The sequence below is a fragment of the Populus alba genome, chromosome 18 (genome assembly GCF_005239225.2).
Source record: "Populus alba chromosome 18, ASM523922v2, whole genome shotgun sequence".
Lineage (NCBI taxonomy): Eukaryota > Viridiplantae > Streptophyta > Magnoliopsida > Malpighiales > Salicaceae > Populus > Populus alba.
Window position 1 is genome coordinate 10,222,178 of NC_133301.1, and position 16,827 is coordinate 10,239,004.

At 30.2% G+C, this 16,827-nt stretch overlaps 3 protein-coding genes across 3 annotated transcripts; 2 read left to right on the top strand and 1 right to left on the bottom strand.

Moving 5' to 3' along the window:
* Positions 1-4,833: 4,833 nt before the first annotated feature.
* LOC118051638 (aldehyde oxidase GLOX1) lies at positions 4,834-7,129 on the top strand. Its single transcript, XM_035062338.1, has 3 exons — positions 4,834-5,322; positions 5,533-5,693; positions 5,838-7,129. The coding sequence occupies exons 1-3, from the start codon at positions 4,834-4,836 to the stop codon at positions 7,012-7,014; spliced, it is 1,827 nt and encodes a 608-aa protein (XP_034918229.1). The 3' UTR covers positions 7,015-7,129.
* Positions 7,130-8,220: 1,091 nt separating this feature from the next.
* Positions 8,221-10,154, top strand: LOC118051680 (probable xyloglucan endotransglucosylase/hydrolase protein 26). Its single transcript, XM_035062409.2, has 4 exons — positions 8,221-8,433; positions 8,546-8,646; positions 8,966-9,159; positions 9,531-10,154. Exons 1-4 carry the CDS (start codon positions 8,262-8,264, stop codon positions 9,937-9,939), a joined length of 876 nt encoding a protein of 291 aa, XP_034918300.1. The 5' UTR covers positions 8,221-8,261; the 3' UTR covers positions 9,940-10,154.
* LOC118051639 (uncharacterized) lies at positions 10,132-10,740 on the bottom strand. Its single transcript, XM_035062339.2, has one exon. It carries the CDS (start codon positions 10,639-10,641, stop codon positions 10,219-10,221), a length of 423 nt encoding a protein of 140 aa, XP_034918230.1. The 5' UTR covers positions 10,642-10,740; the 3' UTR covers positions 10,132-10,218.
* Between the last annotated feature and the right edge of the window lie 6,087 nt (positions 10,741-16,827).

Here is a 16,827-nt window from a genome sequence, read left to right on the forward strand (position 1 = left end):
GAGAACCAAAAACAAATTAAAACATAAAAAAACAATATCCAAGTTTAAAGGAATTGTATAGTATTGTTATTAAACCTGAAAATACAGTCGTTTTGGATATATTTTTTTTTTATCAAGATACAAAATATTTATTAACATATCTCTTGTTTATCTCAATGAACACAAGGTTTTTAATCAAAAATCATTTTTTATATTTTTATATATTAAAAAATATATATATATATTTATAATTGCTACAACAAGTTAAAACTAAATATCAAAATTATATGTCTATATTTTACGTATGATTGAAAACTAAAAAAAATCATAAATATGATAAAATTATGTTCAAAATGTATTTAAAAATTTTTATAATAAAAAAAACAATTTCAATTAAATTTTCGTGAAGAATTTATTATTAGTGTTATTATATAATATCATATACATAATAATTGAAACAATATTATTAAAAATCAAATAGAATTTATAATAGGATTTAAGAATCATGTTAAATCTGGTAAATCCTTTTTCTTTTTTTGAAGTTTTGAAAAAAAAAAAAATAAAGAATAAAAAAGGGTTAGGCCTAATGTTTTGCCCACGGTAGTAAGACAAATGCCCTCACCTGACCCTGCTTTATTTATTTTTCTTATTAGGGGTTGGATAACATATCGTTCGCTTCTTAATTTTTTGGGAAAAAATGGTGATAGATAACCTTTCATCTATCACAATTCTAAAAATATTAAAATTCACTAGCACTCAAACCTGCAACCTTGGTAGCACAACATGTGTGAACCAATTCAACCATGACTGAAAATTGTTATAAAATGATTAAAAAAGGGTAAATTATCCTTAACAATTTATAGTTTGATCAAAATTGCACTTGTTTACTGAATTTTGAAAAATTAAAGTTTTCATCTTAAATTTTATTATGCATATAACAGCTTAGATCTTGTACATTGGGCCAAAAAAATCAACAAAAGTTATCTAATTTTTTATAGGTTTACCATTATTTTTTGTGTTTGTATTATGGTAGCTTTTATAGTTGTGATTTGAAAAAAAGTTGTTTTATAAAAAATACTTTTAGTTGAGGTTGGTTTGGTATTTATATATGTTTGGTTAAAACTGTGGTTGAACAAAAAGTAGTTTAATGTGTTTGGTTAAAAAATTGCTATTTCAAATTGAGGTATATAAAATAATTAAAATATATATAATAAATTGATGATCAAATTTTACGAATTTAAAAAATTAATTTTTTTATTGTAGATTTAACTTTAAACTGAACTACTGTTCACGTTTACATGTGAAATTAAAGGTTTACTCCATTTTTTTTGAACGTTTGTTCAAGGTTTAAACTATCATATGCTTTTTTAAAATTCCATCACGTATGAAATGAACAATCCGAACAAAAATGATTTATCTTCTTCAAATTTTTTTTGTTATTTTTTTTAATCGTTTAAAATTCTGCAAAACACATTTTGCACTGGAGACAAGGTGCGGTTGGAATAAAATTCATCGTGTATGGCTGCAAATTTAAGAATGAAAAATTGAATCGACTTTAGAAGATTGCCAGTGCAAATTGAGCATGTCCCAGGACCTGAGCTCGCGGCTTGGACGGCTGAAGGTGACCTGAATGCCCACCTTGTGTTTGAGGTTGTGACTGCGAGAGCAGCTGCAGTGCTTGGTGGTTCATGTGCATATATATCAAACAAGGGTGAAACCCCAGTACTTCTTCCAGGATTTTTTTTATTTTTTTTAATTACATGTGTATGGAGTAGTTTATACATGCTTTAATTAATTTTAAAAATTTTTAAAATTATAGTAATTTTAAGATTTATAATATTTATATTAATAATTTTTAAAAAATAAATTTAAATTCTGATCAATTAAAATATATTTCTAATTTTTTTCTAGAATTATTACTATTATTATTCATTGAAACCCCAATCTCACACGGCCTCAATATCCCTCTCAAAATTAAACAATTCTACATCCAACAACAAAACTCCCAAAGGCCGCGTCAGATAAAACATGGATTTATGGAGAATCAGTTTGATGATTGAGAGATTTTTCTAGAAAATGTTTGAGTTTTCTTGAAAAATGAGTATTTATGTGTTTTGCTTGGAATCAATTTCCTTTCACCAGTAAATTGACAGATTAAAAAACCAGGGTTCTTCGTAATCTTCAATATGAAGTTTTTTTTTTAGAGCTTGTAAAAAATAAAAAAAAACTAGGGTTCATTTTAGAGTTTTTTTTTTAAGAGCTTTAAAAAAAACACATAACTAATAACTTTTCAGAGAGAGAGAGAGAGAGATTTCAATAGTATGAAAAGAAAAAAATCAATTAAAAACACCATATTTTAATTTCAATTTGGGTTGGGTTATTATATAAAAAAAAAGAGAGAGAGAGAAAGAAAACAATATATGAAGAGAGAAATTGTTTTGGAAGGAGAGAAAAATTATGATATATCTTTTCTTCGAGTTTCTGACAAATAATATATGTAGGTATTTTAATTTTTTCATCCAATTTAAAAATTATTGTTAATTTAGAATGCAAACTGGGATATTTCAAAACTTAGAAAGTAAATGTAATTTCAATGAAATTATAGGACGTGAGGGTAATTTTCTATTAAAAAAATATTAAGATACTGTTTATATAAACAGTAAAAAAAAAAAAAACCTGCTTGTTTAGAGTGTTAAGTATAATTTTCTCTAATTACTAACAAATCTGAAAGTTATATTAGTAAAATCTGTCTTTTAAAAGCATATAAAAGAAAAAGAAGACTACGAACAGTTAAGCTATGATAAGCTGGAAATACAGTAATAATGAAAACGATAAGCAATATTGGAAATAGAGTAATGTTAACATATTTGTTTGTTTTTGTTTTTTAAAAATGTTCTTAAAAAAATTTAAATTTTTTTAATTTTTTTTAATTTTAAAGTAATATATTTTTGGTGTTTTTAGATATTTTGATACACTAGTATTAAAAATAATTTTTTTAAAAATAAAAAATATTATTTTAATATATTTTTGAGTGAAAAATACTTTAAAAAACAACCACAATCACATTCCAACAAAAATAATTTGCTAAGAAAGTTGAAGAATGTAACAATAAAATATACATAGATACATACATATATAATTTCTGTGAGAAAATTTGTGCGGGAGGCCAAATAATTGCAATGAAAGAGATCTTCCATATAGTACACTACTTATTGCATCAAAAAGATTGTCTAGCTTTATATTTTTATTGGGGCCAAATAAATCTATAATCAAAACATTAAATCATTTATTTATCTATTTATATTTATATTTATAATGAGGTATTTTAGAAAAGTACAAATAAAGAATGCTGGTATGGCATATTAACTACTAACTTTATTAATTATATAAAAAAAAGTCAAACATTACAATTTTTCTTGAGAAAAAGAGAATAAGGTATTGTATGGTATTGAAGTCGGAGTATTTGTTTTTTTTTAAAAAAAAAAAAAGTTTTAGAAGATATTAAAATAGAGGATATAAAAAAAAACTAAAACATAATTAATTTTAATTTTTTTAATAAAAAGTATTTTCAACCACAATACAGAATACCCCTAGGACATATTTAAAAATGTGGTTGTGGTTACTTTTTAAAATGTTTTTCATGCTAATATATATTAAAATAATATATATATTTTTATTTTTAAAAAATTATTTTTCAGAACAACGCATCAAAACGATCCAAAATATAAAAATAATGATAATAATTTTTAACAAAAATAAAAAATTTGATTTTTTTAGAAACACAAGTTGGTCCATGTTTCCAAATATTCTTTAAATAGTTTTATAATCATAAGAGTAGTCGTCCCATATTACTCATGAAAAAAAAAATTATATATATATATATATGTATGTATGTATGTATGTATGTATGTATGGATTTGAATGTCTTACAAGCTTTGGGAAGAAAAATGTAACTAGAAATCTTGTTTAAGCAATTAATGAAATCATAAGTTTTCAAATAAACAATGATATATGCTATATGGGAAAAGCAATTCTTAGTGAACTAGTCATTGTAGGTTGGTGTTCGTAGCATAAATTGTAGCGGAAACACTTAAAATTAGGGATTTAGGGATTGAATTCCTTGAGCATAACCGTTGTAAGATATTTATTTTGATTGTCAGCAAATATACCATTGCTAAGAATTAATTGTTGGTATACACGGCGGTGCTGACACCGTGAATTGAAGTTGTACTGCTGGAATTTAAAGGAGATGAATAGCGCTATTCTCCCTGAATATTTCTTAAATAGTCATATTTAAATTTAAATGATTGTTTTATAAAAACATGTTTTTTATTTGAAAATATATTAAAATAATATTTTTTTTATTTTTTAAAATTTATATTTTACATCAACACATTAAAATAATAATAAAAAAAAAACACTATGGTATTAAGAATTGATTAACTTGGGAGCTTTGACTGACATGGTAACCGAGCTCGCCCTTTAATTAGTTATATCTGCCAAAGATGTGTTGGAGCTTTTACTTAGCGGTGCAGAACTAATTAAGCCCTTAATTACCAGTTGCCTCAGATTAACCTTGCCTCTTACACCATCAGATAATATAGCTGGCTTGTTTACTGATTCCCTACGCGTGCGTGGGGCAGAGAGATTTCCCACCGTGTAGACATTAAACCATTACGAGGTTTCCTCTAAATAAGGAGCAAAGCTCTATTTTTGTCTCCCCTCAGCAAGCTTGATTCGTCTATAAATTCATCGAGAGAGCATGGAGTGTCAGGGAGAGGAAAAACATTTCGCCTGGTGCGAAAGTTTCAGATTTCTTTTTTCTTGTCATATTACCCTCCTCGATCGATTGCAATGGCGAATGTGTTCAGGTCTCTTGTTATTCTCCCTCTCTTGTTTGTTGCGAGCTATGCCCAATTTTGGCTGAGGCCAGATGCCTTCGAACTGTTCAACAAGAAGAAGATATTAGGCCCCCATGAGCTGTTTAATAACCCTTTTGGAGATGCTCAAGATTACTTGAGGAAGAAGATCGAAAACGATTTCGGGACCGAGCCACTGCCACAATCCGCTAACCCTTCTCATCCTAATTTTTTTGGTCTCCCTAATGAGCCTAAAGGGTCATGGCAGCTGGTTTCTGTGAATTCTGGAGTTTCAGCCATGCATGCAATCTTGCTTCCAGAAGTTGACAAGGTCTTAATGTATGACGCTACTATTTGGAAGAAATCAGAAATCCGGTTGCCTGCTGGCCATTGCCGTCTTCTTAACGAAACTTCAGGTGAAAAGGATTGCTTTTGTCATTCAGTTCTGTTTGACATTGCCACCACGGCGATAACACCTCTACAGGTATTCATCCTGATTAACCGATTAATGCTTGCGTCTGTGTGTGTGCGTGTGTAATTCTCTAGATTCTACCTGAGTAATTAATTCTATCTTTCATGTTCTTGGATTCTTTCATGTTTTTGGATTAAACCTCTCAATTTAATTTGCTAGATCAATCGCTCTCTTTCCTAGCTAGCCAGCTAACAGTTTGAGGTTATTCCTTTTTCATGACAGCTTCACACAGATACATGGTGTTCATCAGGAGGTCTTTCCATTGATGGAAACCTGGTGGGCACTGGCGGTTTCCAGGGAGGTGCCAAGACTGTTAGATATCTGGAGACATGTAAAGGGTGTAATTGGAGAGAATTCCCAACTGCACTTGCTGATCGTAGATGGTATATATATATATATATAAGATATATTTACTCTATTTTTCTTCTCATGATGAACAATCATTTTAGATTCTTCTGTTCTTGCAAGCATAGTTTATATAAGCTACAACAAGCTGACACTGTACTTTTTGCTCCTTGTCAATTAAGGTACTCAACACAAGCGGAACTACCTGATGGTGGATTCATCGTGGTTGGTGGTCGCGACGCTTTCAGCTACGAGTACATTCCACGAGAAGGACGCTCCAATGCCAAGTCCTACTTCTTTGACTTCCTGAAGAAAACCAGCGATAAGGATGAGAACAATTTGTATCCTTTTGTCCACCTTTCTACCGATGGCAACCTCTTCATCTTTGCCAATGATCGTGCCGTCCTGCTCGATCCCAAGTCCAACAAGGTTGTCCGTGAGTTCCCAGCCCTTCCAGGTGGCCACCGCAACTACCCTGCCACCGGGATGTCTGTGCTGCTCCCAATAAAACTACACTCGAAGAATAATATTGTCATCCCGGCTGAAGTCATGGTTTGTGGAGGCTCCGGACACAGAGATGCATATACCCAAGCTAGCAAAGATATATTCTACACTGCACTCGAAGACTGTGGAAGAATCAGAATTACAGATAAAAAGCCTGCCTGGAAGAGAGAAGTCATGCCATCACCCCGTGTCATGGGTGACATGATGATCCTTCCCACAGGGGATGTCCTCCTGCTCAACGGTGCCCGGAGAGGATGCTCAGGATGGGGTTTTGCCAGAGAACCAAATTTGGGCCCTGCAATATATCATCCCAAAGCCAAGCTAGGCAACAGGTTTAGGGAACTAACAGCCTCTACGATTCCAAGAATGTACCATTCATCATCTGTGGTACTGCCAGACGGTAAAATCCTTGTAGCTGGTAGCAACACGAACAATGGCTACGTTTATAACGCCATGTTCCCCACTGAACTAAGGGTTGAGAAATTCTCGCCACCTTACTTGGATCCATCAGTGATACGGCGTAGACCTGTGATTATAGCTGATAAAGCCCCAAAGCAGATTGGTTATAATAACTTGTTCAAGCTCCATATCAAATCAAAAGCATTGAAAGTAGAGAAGACAGACATCAAGGTAACAATGTACGCTCCTGCTTTTACCACTCATGGGGTGTCAATGAATCAAAGACTCCTCGACTTGGGTTTGGAAGATTTGATTACTGAAAATGCATTCCTAGGGATCCACAGTATCACAGCCGTGTCACCACCGAGCGGTAAGGTTGCTCCTCCTGGGTATTACATGCTCTTTGTTGTTCATCAAGGAGTACCCAGTGTCTCCTCATGGGTGCAGATCAAGTGAAGCTGAAGCTGACTCCCTCCGTTATAAAGTGTCCTTTAATTTTGGGCTGGTAGATGAACTTGATTTTGTTCAGAGTTTCACATGAAGGATATATACCAGAGGGGCATGAACTAACCAATCTGATACCTCACTTTTGAAATAAAATTCTTTTATTCGTTTCACTTTTTCAGTTTCTTATTTGTTCTTTTCCTGAATGGTATCATATCCGTAGTCAAATCCATCCAATAAAACGAGTTCTATGCCCACCATACATATGGTGCTGTATATCCCTTCTACACTTTTCAATTTTCACCCTTGCTTTTTCACAAATAAACAGAGCAATGACAGGAATCCAGCAAGCATAATATATATTGCAAACTCGATATAAAGTACTTAATTAAATACACTTTAGACCGTGTGGTTTGTGCTCAGAGAAGCTGGGCTCAAGGCTAGAAGGCTAGAACTAGCATTTCGCGTTTCTCATGGGTGTGGACGTGCACATCACAGCTAGGCTGACCTGGCTAGCTCTCCTCCTTGTGTGCACCGATTAGTCTCACGCACGATGCTTGCCTGGTCCTAGTGCAACCGCGTCCCAGCTGCAGAGTCCGTCAACCCATTTACCTGACTTCCATTTTCACATACTCTCTCCTGACATCAACATTTCCTGACACCATCAGAATCATTGAAAGCATATATATCTTCGTGCACAGAGACAATAAAATTATATAGCTGTCCGAACTTTTCAGACTGAGATATAGTTGTACAGGTAGCAACTATTGTGGGTCTTAATCTTACAGCGTTTTTTTGCGGACAAATCGCTGTTTATTAAAAATTTAATATTTTTTCTTTTTAAATAAACTTGTTTTTAATGTTTTTATATCGTTATGAGTTGAAAATAAATTGTCAAATATAAAAAAACCAATATTTTAATATATTTACAAATAAAAAACGTACAGAAAAAAAAAAAATAGTATTCTGCCATTCTGGCTGCCCAAGTCGCAGGTGATGCACATCGACCTCGTGGGGAGCACAACTTATAACTAGACAGACTTCCATTCACCTAGACAGTATTTCTTTGAACTAATACAAAATGTGAACGCCAACCACCATGGAAACTACATAAAAAATCACCAAACAGAAACTTTTCTGAGCAGGGAACATCCGCAAGTTAGAGGCTTTATAAAGCTATTGAAGGGCTATTGCAAAAGCATCCCACTTCAACTCCTAGGATTTTCTAAACTCGAAGAAACTTCTGCATTGGGGTTGAAATGGCAAGTTTACGAGCTTTCCTGGTAGCTCTATTCATCTTTGCAGTGGCATTTGATCCAAGTTCAGTTAATGCCAAATTCTCCAAGAGCATGTATTTCTATTGGGGTGCCCATAATTCGGCAATACTTGGCGATGGCGACGATCTTCAACTTGTCTTGAATCAGGCGTCGGGTGATTATTTGCTTACTATCCATCCAATTATTGGTTTTTTATGTAAACTAATCACGTAGATGGAAATCATTAATTATCAGTTTTGTGTAAATCTATCATCTTTGGATTTCAGGCTCTGGTGTTAAATCGAAGCGTCCGTTCCTATTTGGAAGCATTCAAATGTTAATTAAGCTAGTACCTGGGAACTCAGCTGGAACTGTCACTGCCTATTACGTAAGTGCAAAAATTTCACCCAACATACATGGCTCTGTTTAACATAAGCACTGCTCATTATTTCAAGCTTTAAAAATTCGTTTGTTCTCTCATAATTGAGACTTATAGGAGATACATGAAGAAACATGAGCAAGAACAGCTAAATAGGAAGATCTAGTTACGGCCAATCATATTAATACCTCATTTGAATATCTCTAAGATTAACAGCAATTATAGATCAGCATCTAAATGAAGTTCTTAAAGCAAAAAACTTTATAATGGAATATCGACACATGAAAATTACTAAATAATGAAACTCCGTGGTGATGAATTTGCGCAGGTATCCTCTTCTGGGGACACACATGACGAAATAGACTTTGAGTTCTTAGGGAATACATCAGGACAGCCATACACCATACACACAAACATCTATACTCAAGGAAATGGAAGCAGGGAACAGCAATTCCGCCCCTGGTTTGACCCAACTGCAGATTTCCATAATTACACTATACATTGGAACCCTACTGAAGTTGTGTAAGTTCGCTGACCATTTCTGTTTTTCTATAACGTTGGCCTTATCTGTCGATGGCTTACAGAAGTATGATCAAATATTCACTATTCACGAAACAAAATTATTAATGATGATGATATAAAAAGGAAAGAAATGGGGTAAGAAAAGAAACCAGCATGACTCGACATTCAGATTATGCTGCACAGCACTTCAAGTAGATTACCAAAATGTGCACTTTTTTTCTCCAAACATAACTTAAATAGTCTTCCTGAAGCTTTTGCTAAACTTTCATTTTCCCAGCTTACTTCACTACACCCACCAAACCAGCTATCTAATTCCTAGATAATCCAGAAGCCTAATGTTACCTAACTTGATATTTATCACTGCAATTCAGGTGGTACATTGATAATGTACCAATCCGCGTATTCCGTAACTATGAAAATGAGGGGATTGCTTACCCAAACAAACAGGGAATGAGGGTTTACTCCAGCTTGTGGAATGCTGATAACTGGGCAACTCAAGGTGGGCGAGTTAAGATTGATTGGACAGTGGCACCCTTCATAGCAAGATACCGCAATTTTAGGGCAAGGGCTTGCAAGTGGAATGGACTAGTTAGCATAAATCAATGTGCTGCCAACACCCCAGCTAACTGGTGGACATCCCCCGCCTATAGCAAGTTGAGCGATGCCCGATTGGGTCAAATGAAGTGGGTCAGAGACAACTACATGATCTACAACTACTGCAATGACACTAAGAGATTCAATGGACAAATGCCACCTGAATGTTTTAAGGCACAGTTCTAAAATGGAGCAAGGATATTCATCTCGGAAACTTCAGTTCCTTTTCGTGCCACCAGCATTCAACTGCAATATAATTTTTTCTTTAAACATATTGATTTTGTTATTCGTTTTTTGCATCCGTGTTTCATGCTATTCCAGATTTCATTGTTTCCATCCAATGTAACGATTGATTTTGAACATTATGCCCCCTATATATGATATAAAGTTTGATATATTAATTGTAGAGTGTGAAATATTTCAAACAGGACAACATTAATGTAAGAACACCAAATAAATCGAAAATCATGTAACACAGCAAAGCCAAACACCAATGACGATAGAACCTGTGCCCAGCAAAGCGAAGTCGACTCGGGTATCTTCTCCTAAAAGCATTCCAAACACAGCTGTAGCAGCAAATGTTGTAGCATTGGTGACTGGGACAGCCAGAGATATGGGGGTGTCACTTAAGATGGCGAAGAAGATAGCAGAGGCAGAGAGATTAAGCAAGAAAGGGAGAGAATATTGCCAGAATAAGAGAAGGCTGAGCCAGCTTTTGAGTGAAGAGAGGAGTTTCTGGTGGAATTTTGGAGGAGACGAAAGGGAAGAAGAAGAAGAAGATTTTAGGGATTGGTGGTCCCAGAGAAGTGCACCGCGACGAATTAAGGCATTGGTGGCACCCCACACTAGGCCTATGGTGATCATCTTCTCTCTGTCTCCTCCACCCATTGTAGTGAGATCTGCAGTTCCGGTCGCTAAAGTAGGATTTGGGCAATTAAGGAGGATTTGAAATCGGATGTTTAAGGGGCAGAATTAGGGCTGCCTGGATACTCCCGGATTTTAATGTGGTGAATTGTGCTGGAAAATAAATTATTTAACCATGGGGTGAAAATAAATTATTTAACTAAAGTTTAATTTTTAACTAATTTAATATTAAAAAATAAAATTTAAAAAAAATTATCTAATAAAAAAAATAACAATTAAAAAAATAAAAATTAAATAGAAAAAAAATTAAAAGAGAATAAAATAGTAAAAAATTATCTCAAATAAAACAATAAAAATAAAATAATAAAGACTAGATATTGCTGATAAAAAATTAAAGGCGGTGAAATTAAAAAAATTAATTTTTATAAATTATTTAAAAAAATAAATAAATAAATAAAACATAATCAAATATAAAAGAAAAAAAAATTAAGAATATTTTTAGAAATTTAAAAGATGAGACAAGGAAATCAATAAAAATAAATCAAATAAATATTTTAAAAATTTAAAAGATGAGACAAGGAAATCAATAAAAATAAATCAAATAAATATTTTAAAAATTTAAAAGAATACATAACAATTAATAAAAAAAAATTAAAAAGATATCAACACTAAATAAAAATTTGGTGTACATATTCACCGCCTTAAAATAAAAAACTCCAAATAATGTAAGCTCCGTTCCGAAAGTTAATTTGTCCATTAAATGTGTTTGGTATAAAAAAAATAAAATTTTTTTATTTTTCTTCTTTACTTGAAATTAATATATTTTTTAGTTTTTTAAATTATTTTGATACACTAATGTCAACAATAATTTTTTAAAAAAAAATATATATATATTATTTTGATATATTTTTAAATGAAAAATATTTTAAAAATAACTTAATTATATTTTAAAATTGGTAATGTGCTATAAAATGATCTGTGCAAGGCATCTTTCCATTTTAGTGTTTACTAGTTACATGCCCCGCGCGATGCCGCGGGTCAATTATTTTTTGCATTTTAAAAAATAGTCAAGATTTAAAAGTGTTAGGTTTTTTTGTAAAGTTATACCAAAAAATCTCAGTTTTGGTTGCATCGCCTTATCCAAGAATAATGTTTATAATATTAATAATAACATTAAACTTGGGTTAACCCTTAGCATAAAAGTATCTGGACTACAATACCAGATCCAATAACATTGGACGTGGGTCTGGTTGCAAGATCGTGCCATAAAAGTGTGATAATTAAATAGATTAGTTAAAAAAAAACCAGCATGAAGAAAAAAAACTAATGGGAATATATATATATATATATATATATATATATATATATATATATATATATATATATATATATATATATGAATTAATTGGGTTAACCCTTCAAACCAGGTTAACCCGTCATACCTTGAATTCACATTATGAAAGTTTGATAATTAAAAAAAAAAATTAATGGATTAACCTAGAATTAACTGGGCTAACTCGTCAAACCAGGTTCACCTGTCAAACCCGGAATCCGTGTAATGAAAGTTTGATAATTAAATAGAAAAAAATTTAACATTAACAATTTAAATTAAAAAAAAAACAAAAAGGCATCAGCCTTTTCACTGTGGACTGCACTGTTCAGTCCACAGTCAAAGGCATAAAAAAAAAACTAAAGTTATCGGCCAAAAACTACTTAGAAAAAAATTTAATATTAATAAACTAAATTAATTAAATAAAATTAATTAAAAGAAAAAATAAAAGAAATAAAAACCTCTAAGAAGAAAAAAATACTAAATAGAAAGAAATTTAATATTAACAAACTAAACGAAACGAAAAAAATAATTAAAAAAAATTCAGGTTAACTCATTAAACCAAGTTAACCCGTTAAACCCGGGATCCGTGTCATGAATGTCTGGTAACTAAATAAAAAAAAAAAAGTGAACATTAACAAACTAAACTAAACAAAAAAAAAATTAATTAAAAAGAAAAAAAAATATGGGTTAACTCGTCAAACCATGCTAACCCGTTAAACTCAGGATCTGTGTCATGAAAGTCTAATAACTAAATAAAAAAAAAATTAACATTAACAAACTAAATTAAACAAAAACATTTATGAAAATAATAAAAAAAATTGACGGGTCAACCCGGAATTAACTGGGTTCACCCGTGAAACCAGGTTAACCCGTGAAACTCGGGATATGTGTCATGAAAGTCTAATAACTAAATAGAAAGAAATTTAACATTAGCAAACTAAACTAAACGAAAAAAAAATTAATTAAAAAGAATAAAAAGCAAAAAAAATAACTTGTCAAATCAGGTTAACCCGTTAAATCCGGCAAACGTGTCATGAAAGTCTGACAACTAAATAAAAAAATTAAACATTAATAAACTAAATTAAACAAAAAAAATTTGTTAAAAAAAAAAAAAACAAAGGAAGAAGCAAAAAAAAATCTCAAAAAACATAAAAAACAAACAGCTAAAAAAAACTAAGACAACTTAAAAAAAAAAAAACACGCCTAAGGAATCGGTGTTTTACTGTGGAAATGAAAAAATTAATTAAAAAGAAAAACCAGAAAAAAAATCTGAGTTAACCCATTAAACCTGGAATGCGTGTTATAAAAGTTTTAGATGGAAAAAAAAAAATTTATCATTAATAAAAATTTTTATTTTTAAAATATCCATTAAAAAAAAACAAAGAAAAAATGAAGAAAAAGAAAAGCAAAAAACTAAAAAAAAAAATCTAAATTAATTGGGTTAACCCTCAAACCAAGTTAACCCGTCAAACCAGGAATTCGTGTCATGAAAGTTTGATAACTGCATAGAAAAAAAAATTGACGGGTTAGCCCATAATTAATTTGGTTAACCTATGAAACCAGAAAAAAAAATCTGGGTTAACCCGTTAAACCTGGAATGAGTGTTATAAAAGTTTGAGATACAAAAAAATTTAACATTAACAAAATTTTTTTAAAAAAATATCCATTAAAAAAAACAAAGAAAAAATGAAGAAAAAAAAAAACAAAAAGTAAAAAAGTAAAAAGTAAAAAAAAAAACGAAAAAAAAAAAAAAGACAACTCAATTAAAAAAAAACAATGAAAAAAAAAGACTTAAAAAAAAACAAAAAATTTAAAAAAAAACCGTAAAGCACAGGGATCAGTAAAATATCCATTAAACAAAAACAAAGAAAAAAAAACAAAAAGCAAAAGGCAAAAGTAAAAAAAAAAAAAAAAAATACATATGGCAACCATGTTTTATGAATGGACGCTTCCTTGTGACTGACAAGTATCCATGAAAAAATAAAAAATAAAATAAAATAAAACACTTGTGACAGTCATGTTTTGTTTAATGGTATTTGAAAGTGTGGTTTTTCAAAATATTTTTTTTGTTAAGAAATATATTAAAATAATATTTTTTATTTTTTAAAAATTATTTTTAATATCAGCATATCAAAACAATTTAAAAAAAAATTTAAAATTTACCCAACCTTGTTTAAAACACAAAAGTTGCATTGAGCTTGGACTACTTGTCACATCCTAAAGAGGGTAATGGACATATTATCATTATTTTCTTATTAAAAAGTGTTTGTACGATGGAAATTGATTTTTTAAAAATCAAATTTTTAATTTTTTTTTTTGTTTATTTGTCATTAGAAAAGTTGGTTAATAGAAAATACTTTCCAGTCAAAAACAAATTTAGCTTGGTTTTTAGAAAAGTGTTTTCCTTTTATTTTAAATAGAAAATACTTTCCGAAAGTTGTGAAAAAATTAGAAATGTCATATTATTTATTGATTATATCAAATTTGATCCTCAAACTTTTGATTGCTATATATATTTTATTTTGAATATTTTTTTTTTCAATTTGATCCCTTAGAATTTAATTTTATATTAACTTTAGTCCTCATTTTTATAATTGTTATTTGTTTTTCTCTTAATTTTTTAATTGAATTTTTTCATCTAATAAATTTGATCCACATTCTGTTGATTATTACTTATTTTATTTGGAATAATTTATGAAATGATAATCATTATTATTTTAATTTTCTCATCTTTCAATTTTTTTTATTTGTTAGATTTGATTTCTATTATTTTGATTATTATTTATTTTATTTGGGATAATTTATGAGATTATATTTTTTTTTCAATTTCATTCTCATTCAACATTTTAATTTGTAAGATTTATTCCTCATTATTTTAATAAACTTGAAAAAAATAAAATATTAATAAGTTATTTTCCATCTCATTTTCCATGACAAAACCAAACACTGGAAAGTGTTTATTAACTTATTTTCCAGTACACAATCAAATATCGAAAAATAATTCACTTTCTTAGAATTTATTTTTTTAAAATTCACTTTCTAAAAAAAAATTATTTTTGAATAAACAAACAAACTTTAGTTTAGCTAGAGACTTTCCTGGACACCATATGTGTTTTTTGAGCAAGCAAGTTTCAATAACGTATCTTCATGGCAATGAGCAAAGTCAGGTTCTTGTTTCTGTTAAGAGGCAAGTTCTTTTTTGCTTGGTTTCCTGGACAGCAAGTGGCAAATGTTGTTTAGAGTGTGTTTGGAATTGTGATAATGATGGCGATTCAAAGTATTTTTTGCTTAAAAATACATTAAAATAAATTATTTTTATTTTTAAAAAATTATTTTAACATCAGCACATCAAAATGATTTGAAAACATAAAAAAAATATTTCAAGTAAAAAAAAAATTAAAATTTAAAAGAACATGATTTTTACCGCGCTTTCCAAACACATCCAAGGTGTGGTCAGCTAATGATAGGTTTGTTTCTTTCTCAAATGCTTGGATGCCTTATGTTCATTCCTTTTCTTCTTTTTTTGGATTATGTTCATTCCTGCTTTTTTTATGGATTATGTTCACTCCTTTGGCAGTAGATTCATGCTTTTCAAGGGATTGTATTTATGAAGATTACCATGTGCTATGGTAAAGTTTCTAAAACAAAATCATGTTTGCAATTTTAATAAAAAAAAATATATTGCATGATTTAGCATGTCAAAAAATAAAATAAATAGTTTTTAAGGTTTGGGATTAGAAAATAAGGAAAATGAAGTTTGAGATCAAAATTGAATTTCATAAATTGTTAGAAACTGAAAGTTTATAATTTAAAAAGTTGAAAAATCAAATTATATGTTTAGCCCCAAGTTTAGAAAAGTCATCTCTTTTTTATATCTTTTCAGTCTAGTCCCCTGTCTTTGAATCTTGCTATTCCTTAATAAATGTGTTTTAATTAGTCATCAATTTGGGCTTATAAAGGATGCAATTAGGAAAAAAAGAAGAAGAAGAGGAATTAAACAAAAAAACAAATGATTGTAGCAATCCACAACAATTTGTTTATGGTTTAACAATGGCGTAGGGAACAATATTTTCCCTACGCCTTTTAGAGTATTTCTTAATATATACAAATTAGAATTTAAAAGATTAAACTAAAAATAAATAAAACTTTAACAAAAACGAAAATAACAAAAATCAAAAGCCAAAACCAAAAGGACTAGATATAAAACACCAATCACAATGAGGACCGGAGTGCATTTCTCAAGGAAAAAGAGACAAAATAAAAGGGGAAAAGGTGTAACTAGTGATAAATCAGCCACCATAGAATCACACGCGTCACTTATAAAGTAAAAGGAGACAAAAAAGAATAAAATGAGATGAAAAAAATATTTTTTTCAACCACTAGGAATAGTCATATACGCCACCTAAAGTTAACGAAGGCTCCCACACGACATCAAGCGCCAAAATATTTTCAAATTAAAAAACATAATCTAAATGCTATTTTACATTATTACCCTTGATAAGATAAAATCAACAATTAATAGTAAAATCAAGACAAAAATAACCCAATACCCCTAATTCCATGAATATTTTTTGGCACCAATGGCATATTTGTAATTTAATAGTGTATCAAAAATTAAAGGTCTTAAACACCCTTACCTTACAATGTTAGCTTTTTTATTCCTTGAGGGCATTATGGTCAATTTACTGTTTATTAGAATACTGAAAAGATAAAAATATCTTAAGCAAATCTCTAATAACTAATATACCATGCGAAAAGATAAAAATAACCTTGATTCTAATGCAAATAATGTTTTTTAAAGGCTATAAACATCACTTTACTATTATTATAATAGGGAACAATATACTGAGTTTATTATTATAGGAAAATCACTTTCC